General features: G+C 36.6%; 1 protein-coding gene across 2 annotated transcripts; it reads right to left on the reverse strand.

Moving 5' to 3' along the window:
- Positions 1–3,032: 3,032 nt before the first annotated feature.
- LOC141378271 (serine/threonine-protein kinase pim-2-like) lies at positions 3,033–9,075 on the reverse strand. 2 transcript variants are annotated; one of them, XR_012392374.1, is made up of 8 exons: positions 8,844–9,075; positions 8,439–8,527; positions 8,300–8,341; positions 7,251–7,376; positions 7,073–7,104; positions 6,260–6,515; positions 6,026–6,145; positions 3,033–5,745 (listed from the first exon to the last, which is right to left on the reverse strand). XR_012392374.1 is itself a non-coding variant. In XM_073926403.1 (7 exons), the coding sequence occupies exons 1-7, from the start codon at positions 8,929–8,931 to the stop codon at positions 5,642–5,644; spliced, it is 825 nt and encodes a 274-aa protein (XP_073782504.1). In that variant the 5' UTR covers positions 8,932–9,075; the 3' UTR covers positions 3,033–5,641. The 2 variants fall into 2 exon arrangements, 1 of the variants encoding a protein (XP_073782504.1); XM_073926403.1 differs by lacking the exon at positions 7,073–7,104.
- Positions 9,076–9,279: the final 204 nt, after the last annotated feature.

Genomic DNA, 9,279 nt, shown 5'->3' on the forward strand with positions numbered 1-9,279 from the left:
TATGGCTAGTCTTAAAATAAACAAGTTAATCTGTGCAAATGAATCCACTGAAAAGTTTGTTTTGTGGATCTTTAATCAAAATCTGCCCATCGGCTTCTTTTCTGAAACGGCGATTCTTTTCTGACGACTCTGACTGGCCAGGTTATGTCCGAGTCCAATCAAAACTGGACTCGAGTCCTAGTTCAAGTACCCCAATACAACCAAAACCCCTCTAAAACCAGCCTGGTTGACTAGCTAAAACTAGCCAACCAGCCTAGGCTGGTTTAAGCAGTTTTTTTTCAGTAGCAGTCTTTGTTTTCATGAATGAATTATTTTTGTTCCAGTTTGTGATGTTTTATTCGATTTAAAACCAATTAAATTATTTGCTCCTGTTATAGTTTGAGCCAAAAATATGTCAGATGGGCATAAATATACGCCCTTTATGTTGCAAAGTTTAATTTCCAGATTAAAAAACTAAATTAACCATATAAATGAATGTCTAATGAATGTCAAACGTCAAACTAACTTTATTGCGGTTTACGACCTGGCTAAGCACAAATAAAAAAAAAACATTCATGTTAACCTTATACATAAAATAATGGTGCACCCAAAAATAAAAAATTAACATTCATGTCATTTCAAATCTGGATGATTTTCTTTCAAGTTATTTTTGCAGGATGTCTGTAATGCAATAATATATGTATGTATATATATATTATATATATATATATATATATAATTTTAGGCTGGATTACTGTAATACTCTGTTTGCTGGCTGCCCAGCATCCTCTATTAATAAACTTCAGCTAGTACAAAATGCAGCAGCTAAAGTTCTTACCAGGTCTAGAAAATATGATCCCCTATCACCCCAAAGTTATCCTCCTTACCCTGGCTGCCTGTTAAGTTTCATATTGAATTTAAACTATTACTTCTCACCTATAAAGCTCTAAATAATCTAGCTCCTTTTTATCTAAACAACCTTCTGTCTCGCTACAATCCAACTCGCTCTTTAAGATCTCAAAAGTCAGGGCTTCTGGTAGTACCTAGAATAGCAAAGTCGAGTAAAGGAGGTCGAGCCTTCTCCTTTATGGCTCCTAAACTCTGGAATAGCCTTCCTGATAATGTCTGAGGCTCAGACACAATCTCTCAGTTCAAAACTAGATTAAATACCTATCTGTTTAGCAAAGCATACACTCAGGGCATCACTTAGTAGGTTTCCACACAGGTTTCTGCATCTCGTTTATAAACACTATGAACAGCAGCTACGCTAATTATTCTCTTTATTCTCTATTTCCACCTGGGTATACTCATCCCGAGACCCTTAGACTATGAAGCGCCACTGATTCGATCCAAGACCAGCGACAAGATGATCCCAAGGTTTCCTTAATCCTGGACCAGGCCGTTTCCTGAGCAGCTGCTGTGGTGATCATGGAGGAGTGGAGAGCATGAGACTGATTTCTGCGACGCTCCAGGGACAGATGAGCCTTCGCTGAGGTCCAGCTTCTCCAGAGCCTTGACTGCAGCTCTGCACAAGACGTTTGGCCAGTGGAGAAATGGTTGTGCCCAACTGAGCCACGTTTCTCTTAAGGTTTTTTTTATTCTGACCTTTCCCCAATTGGTGAAGGGTTTTCCCTGCCGCTGTCGCCACTGGCTTGCATGGTTCAGGATCTGTAGAGCTGCGCATCGATGGATTTGCTCTTCAGTGTTTGGACTCTCAGTAATAATTATTAGACCACACTGAACTGAACTTAAACTCTGAAAATTGAACTGACACTGTTTCAAACACTATAATCTTCTATGTGAAGCTGCTTTGACACAATTTAAATTGTAAAACCGCTAGAGAAATAAAGACGAATTGAGTATATATATATATATATATATATATATATATATATATATATATATATATATATATATATATATATATATATATATATATACATATATATATATATATATATTTATGTTAAATATAGATATTTAGTCAGCATCAACAACATCTCTTATACAGTAACAAATGCTTTAAATGGGCTTTTAATGCATTTATTACTTTTTAAAGGCAGTAATGAACTGAATTGCATGAATGAAAACTTACACTGTTTATTTAACACTGTGCTTTAAAAGTGTGCTTTGACACATTCTTACATAAGTTCATTGTTCAATGCATAGGTAAAATAATACTTAAATATATTAACATCAAATGCTAAATAAATAAATTTTTCTCCGACTCCTGTGTGTAGGCTCAGTAAGTTGACTTTTATAGTGACGAATAATTTTTTACATTGCCTTTAAAGTGAAATAACTGAACATAAACATAGGAGGCTGACAAAAATGGTCGTTTTAGAAGAACATTTCAGATGGCGCTTAGAGGTTTTTGCATCTGAACTCTTCATATATAAAAGTATGGTAATAATACTTTTAATATATTTAAATTAAGTTAACTTTTGGTTAGTATACTTGCAATGTACTTATTTTCACCAGGGGTCTCTTTAACTCAGTGAACACTAGCTGGCTCACTTTACTTATTAGCTTATATTTGAGTGTACTGTGCTGTGTAGATGTAACACTAGCACAAACTGAAGCATAAGTGTGTTTCCATTAGTTTTCCACAAAACTTTTCTGAGTGTTGTTAAAAACTGTTGTGAAATGAAGACATTTCCATTCTAACCATTGTTCTTTGGCTAAAGCTCAACATTTGCTGGTCAGACACTGAAAGAGCCCTGGTGCTAGTTCAGTAGATATTATAGTAGGATTACTCATATCAGTAAACACACTCTTATATTTCACATTATAGTCACACAAATGGCAGGGCAATGTGCTTTAAACATTACATGACGCATCAATATTGTTCTATAAAGGCTAAATTGAGTCTGCAGTCTGTAAAACAGATCTTCTCTTTGTTGTTTTGTGTTGTGTTCACACTTATTGTCAGATCAACAAACAGATAAAGTAGTTCAGGCATGTTTTGAGTGCATTACAGTGCCGTATCACTACGCTGAAGGATTTGACTTGTGTTAATGCAAGGAGCCGGTGTGATGAACAAAGAGCAGGAGTCAGAGATACAGTTTATTGAAGACAATAGTTTACAGTTTGATCAGCAGAAAACAGCTTCAACACACTCCATGGGGTTCGCAGGCCGCTCTGCATACAGTCTCAGTTTCACAGAAATGATAGAAGAGCAGCACACATGTGGTCAGTGACCAAATCAGATCATCAGGAATTCATACTTCCATTGTTTTCTGACATGATGCTGTTTTCCGCTTCCACATTTTTTTTAAATTATGAGACAAGTAAAAATATACAATCACAGTACATTATAAAGAAAATGGAAAGACAAAAAGAAAACATTTTTAAAAAAGAAAACAAAAAAAATTAACAGTAGGGGTATATACATCATATATTAAAGAAAAAGATTATACAATTGACACATTTCAGTTGTTTTTAAAGCATTTTTTTGTAAAAGAGTTAGAAATTGTTTTAAAGTAATGCTGCATTTCAGTGAGCAAGATATTAAAAAGGGTTTTTGGTTTGAAAATGTACATTTATGTATATACAATTTTGTTAATAACATAAGAAGATTAAGAAAAAAAAAATATTTTTTTATGTATAGCATCCGTTTTATTATTTACAAAACATTTTCCCATAGTAAGGAAAAATCTTTATCAACATTCTTAATAAGAAAAAGAAAAATCATTTCAAAGCAAATTAGAAAAACTGCATTGCCAAAATAAGTGAACTAGGCACTTATTTTTTTGTGTTGCTTACAAAATGAACAATTAATATCAATATCTTTTTTATATCTTACTAAGAGAGTATTGACCGAGTGTGTATGGTGAATAGTTCTAAATGAAACTTCTATTATCTTATTTGTAATTAAGTAGCTATTTGGGATGAGCCATATTTGATTTCTTCAATCAATATCTGAAACAAAAGAATTCCAATAAAATAAAAAAAAGTCACATTTGGAACTGATACAGTTCCATTAGGAAATAACATCAGAACTTTTCAATGCAGATGGATGGGGCAACCATTACTGTTTCCAAAACAGTGAAAAGCCTTGGAGTAACGATTGATGACCAACTAAACTTCTCTGACCACATCTCTAGAACTGCTCGATCTTGCAGATTCGCACTCTACAACATCAGAAAGGTCCGACCCTTCCTATCTGAACATGCAGCTCAACTCCTTGTTCAAGCTCTTGTTCTCTCCAGACTGGACTACTGCAACTCTCTACTAGCCGGGCTTCCAGCTAACTCTATCAAGCCTCTTCAGCTGCTTCAGAACGCAGCAGCACGAGTGGTCTTTAATGAACCTAAAAGAGCACATGTCACTCCGCTGCTCATCCGTTTGCACTGGCTGCCAGTTGCTGCTCGCATCAAATTCAAAGCTCTGATGTTTGCTTACAAAGCGAATTCTAGCTTCGCTCCTTCTTATCTGCTCTCACTTCTGCAGATCTATGTGCCCTCCAGAAACTTGCGTTCTGTGAATAAACGTCGCCTCGTGGTTCCATCCCAAAGAGGGAAGAAATCACTTTCCCGAACTCTCGCGCTCAATCTGCCCAGTTGGTGGAATGAACTCCCTAACTGCATCAGAACAGCAGAGTCACTCGCTGTCTTCAAGAAACCACTAAAAACTCAACTATTTAGTCTGCACTTCTCTTCCTAATCTGCAATTGCCTCTCTGGCTCCACCGCTAACTGTATTACAAAAAAATAAATAAATAATTTACTAATGTTTTGCTTCGTACACTTTACACACCTGAAACTTGCCTAAAGCACTTATTCATTGTTGCTCTTATAGTTGTGTAAATTTCTTTTTTCGTCCTCATGTGTAAGTCTGCTAAATGTAAATGTACTGATTTGTTTGAAGAAGTTGCAGAGAAACTATATTTTCCTACCTTTGTAGTAGAAGCGTCTCAAGGGGGGAAGTAGAAGGATAGAGAATGCCTTGGACTAACCTAATAACTCCAGATGGTATGGCATCAAATACGACAGCAAATTCTTTAGGGGGGATGGGAGTATTGAATCGATTAAGAAATTTTGTTTATGAAATTGAGATAATTTAGCTGGTATTTTATCAGCATTATAGTTACAGAGTAATAACAATTAAGCCATCCAAATTAAGAAAATATGTAATTTGGAATAAAGTTCCAGATTGATGTTGGATTTTAGAGAATATTTTTTGTCCCATTTAATTTTGACAGTATTATTTAATGTACGGAAATCCAGCATATTAAGACCACCATTCTCAAAGCTCTTCATAACTTCTGCTTCCCACATTCTGCACTTCCTCCCGCAAGTGTCGCAGTCAGAGCTGCATGCAAATGAGGGCCGGCTGAAGCCTCCCCATTGGTCTATTAGCTCTAGATTGACACCTCCTCCCTCCAACCAATCAGGTGAGGAGGAAAGCTGACGTCACTCTAATGGCGGCTTCAACTGGCCCTCATTTACATGCAGCTCTGACTGCAACCCTCGCAGGAATTTGGGAAGCAGAAGCGGAAAACAACAAATGACAAACATCAAACATGGAAGAATGAAACCATTTCCTGCTGCTGAAAGCCTCTGCGTCATGCTGAACCCCTCGTGCTCCAAAATCTCCTCTAAAACAGGTCCTCTTTCAGGGTGGAAAGCATAAACTACACATATCTAGAACAGTCTTTATTTTTATTGGTTTTTTAGCCATGGCTGATCCAGAATCTGCTGCACTGTTTGCAGTCTCTGATCATCATCCCCAAGGGTAATGCAGGTATTCATAAATGCCATGAATTCTGTAACATTTTAAAAGAGAAAGTTAGTTAATGGTGGACACACACACACACAGCTCAATATTGACCTGAATGACTCCTGTTGTGCCCTAATGTTCAGTCTTCATGAAAATATAATATATATTTTCCTAATGTTGGCCTCATTTTAGAAACCGTCACCAAACCTCAAGATAAAGAAAAACATTGTTTTGGGTTTTTCTGCTGGTAAAATGTGGCCAGGGTCAATTCTGACCCATAAGTCAACAGGAGGGATGAACAGTGTCAGTCCCAGTCATCTTCTTACCTTCAGGTATGCTGGAACATTGTTTTTCTATTTCCCGCATGATGCCAAACAGCTGCTTCACTGTGTTTTTAACCGCCTTCTTTGGAGATATCCTTGTGTCTGGTGGGTATTTCTTTGGATCTGTCAGAAAGAGAGGTTTAGTGTTGAGCAAGCAGTTCAGCTAAAGCCCCATTCAACTGAGTCTCAGAGACTAATGAATGTTTTTCGGCTTCCTCCTGAAATAATCTGACTTACCATGACAGATGTGCATCCCACAGCCAAAATCAATTAGCTTGATTTGCAGAGGCCGGTCGATTACGAGGATATTACAATCATGAATATCATGATGACAAATTTTCCGCCTCAAGCACTCCTGCGCTGCTTTGACAATCTGCAGGATAAGCGTACGCGCGACTCTCTCCTCCAGGTGTTGGTGCTTCTGCAGGAAATCCTCCAGTGTTCTGCACGGGCCGAGATACTCCATCACCAACATTATTGTCTTACACACTTTCTGTAAGCAGATGCAATGAGTTAAAATAAAGCACACGACAGCAGTCCTCAGGTCAGTCTTTACTAGGCATGGGCCGGTATTAGATTGTGGCGGTATGATAACCTTGGATCAAAATATCACGGTTTCACGGTATTGTGATTACTGCTCTAATATGTAGTCTTTTTGAATGTCTGGGTAAAAGACAAACTTGTTCCCCTCTGAAAACAATATATTTTATTTTGTAATAGATTTATAATATTTTTTTGGCAGTAAACATGTCAGGCTAAATAATTCAAAAGATTAATTGACTTCTGCGGCCCTCATTTGTTTCAAAAACACTGATTTCTTTACTATTTAAAACAGCATTTTTGGATATTTATTCAGCTGGAGATACCGTTGTCCTAAAAAAACTGTAAATAATATATCTCACACAACGGTATTACAGAAAATTTGGCAGTTTTAAAACCTCGACTTTTCCATACCTTAAAAACAGTTATTGGCCCATGCCTAGTCTTTACACTGGCTTCCAGTTACATTCAGGATAGATTTTAAAGTAGAAATGAGTTTATTTTGCTTACCGCACCGGCATATCATTAACCCACAAGCTTTTCTGAAAACAAGACAAAGTTATTTACATGTCCAGAAATGCTTCTTGATTTAGGAATTTGAATTTACAAAATTAAAACGACAATAAGAAACGAGACAAACCCTCCTGCAGCGCATTGTGCATGAAATGTGCTGTATAAATACACTTACTCCTCTTGGCAATTTCTCCACTTTAACTAAAAACCATTCCTGGAGCTTGATGAGCAGCGGGCTGGGGGGATCTCTCACAATTGTCATCATGGCCACTTCGATTGGTATGGGTAACGGATATCCAGGCTGAAGATAAAGTGCACATTAGCTGCATATCAACAACATGTAATCCTGTTTTTCAATATAACTGTAAAAGAAAATCTGTAAATCAGCAGCTTTCCGTATTTTGTGATTCATGTTTTTTTTCTGTGTATTTATTTATGCTTTTGAAATGCATTATGGGAGCTTGATGTTTATTATCTGCACTGGTTTTGTCAATTGTGATGTAAAAATCTGGTAATTCGGCTTCTGACGGTATTAGATTTTAATGTGATGAATTGCGGAAGCTTTGATATTATCAAGATATTAAGCTGAGCTGTGAAACAGATTACTTTATCAGGTATGATTACAACAATACCTAGTGTATTGCTTATTAAATACATGTAAAAAAAGATTATAAAGTACAATAATAGGTAACACTATAATAAAGTATAAACTAAACTACTTTAGATAAATTAACTGATGTTAACGAGAGGACTTTACTGCACAGAGTTAACGAACCAAAGACAAACAGTCTCTGAATTCCCAAAGTCGTAGCCCAGATTAACCTGAGAAAAGCATCATGTTTGAAAATAAATGGCTTAATAAGGGTTCAACATGTTGCAGAATAAAATAATCTTAAAAGACACTCTAAAAGTGTAAATAATAATTATTCATTATTGTGCATGTTCATTATTATGATATACTGAATTATTGAATATTGGCATGTGACTACTTTTTCTGTTATATGTATATAAAGTCACTGTTAAACTGCAGAGTTAAATTTTCAGCATCAAAACTCGGCAGAGCACATATTAATTCCCATCATAACCATAAATAAACAGAAAACAGCAGTGAATCACAAAATGATCAGTAGATATTTGTATAACCACAGCCGCAGACAGACTCATCTATTAAATGTATTTTGTGATGCTTCAAATATGAATCACGCATGATGTTTTCAGACTTACCACATTGCTGTCAACTTCTGAAGTAGTCGACTTGATGATAAACTGTGGATGAAAAGTAGAATTAAACATGAGTGAGCAATCAAACATGATTTCTCTAAAGTTGATGTCCTCTAAACTGGACTAGGGTGAATAGACTTACCTGTTTGCCGTCCATTTTTCTGATACCACGATAGACATTGCCGTAGCAGCCAGCTCCAATATTTTCTTTCAGGTCATATTTTGCTTCCACTGAAAGATAAAAACAGCATGTTCATTTGAGACAGCTTCTAGTTATGCCTGAACAGACAGTATAAAAATAAAGCAATTTAACCCGTAACAGCCAACAACATAAACAAAGCCAATTTGCCCCGAATTAAGTTTTTTGAAACTTTTTTTAATTCAAAAGCCTTTTCCCAAAATATGTCAAAATAGTTTGTCACTAAAAAAATCACTCCATTTGCTGAAACTGAGAGAAAGTTGAGGCCAAATGACCCCAGTGTGTATGAAACAGCAACACAAGGGTTAAACAACATCAATCAAACATTAAAAATACATTCAAATGTACCAGAACCAGGAGAAGGCCCTATCCTCTGTCTACATGGCGGTCTTCTTTGTCCGGAAGGACCGGGAACATGTAACATACTTTTTTCCATTTATTAGCAGTAAATAACGCTCTCTAGGGTGTATAAATGAGTTTACTGCAGTTAATTATCTGAGTTTTCGCCTTGTCTGAGTATCAAATGAAAAGTTCCTCAATACACGTCTGTTCTGTCAGGCGTCTGGTGGATTCTGACACTCGCGGTGCAGAGCGCGTTCGATTTATGACGTAGCGTAGGGCCAGACCAAAGATGGGATGGGGGTCCTGTAGGTACAGGTGTTCGCGTTTATTCTTCAGGGTGTAAAAGGTGAAGTGGCATATTAACCTACTGTTTAGGGCTCGTGATAACATTATAAAATACGCGTGGACCTTATACAACTCTTTTGCCATCTCTGCATGGGGA

Source organism: Danio rerio, chromosome 16 (assembly GCF_049306965.1).
Source record: "Danio rerio strain Tuebingen ecotype United States chromosome 16, GRCz12tu, whole genome shotgun sequence".
NCBI classification, from domain to species: Eukaryota; Metazoa; Chordata; class Actinopteri; order Cypriniformes; family Danionidae; genus Danio; species Danio rerio.

What these genes read in the sequence shown, in the direction of transcription:
- LOC141378271 (XM_073926403.1), bottom strand. Translation starts at nt 8,931, where the DNA reads ATGGAAAAAAGTATGTTACATGTTCCCGGTCCTTCCGGACAAAGAAGA. An exon ending in AGGGCCTTCTCCTGGTTCTG is followed by an intron (nt 8,528 to 8,843) that starts GTACATTTGAAT and finishes TTTATCTTTCAG; the next exon opens with TGGAAGCAAAATATGACCTG. An exon ending in TGGGATGCACATCTGTCATG is followed by an intron (nt 6,146 to 6,259) that starts GTAAGTCAGATT and finishes TCTTTCTGACAG; the next exon opens with ATCCAAAGAAATACCCACCA.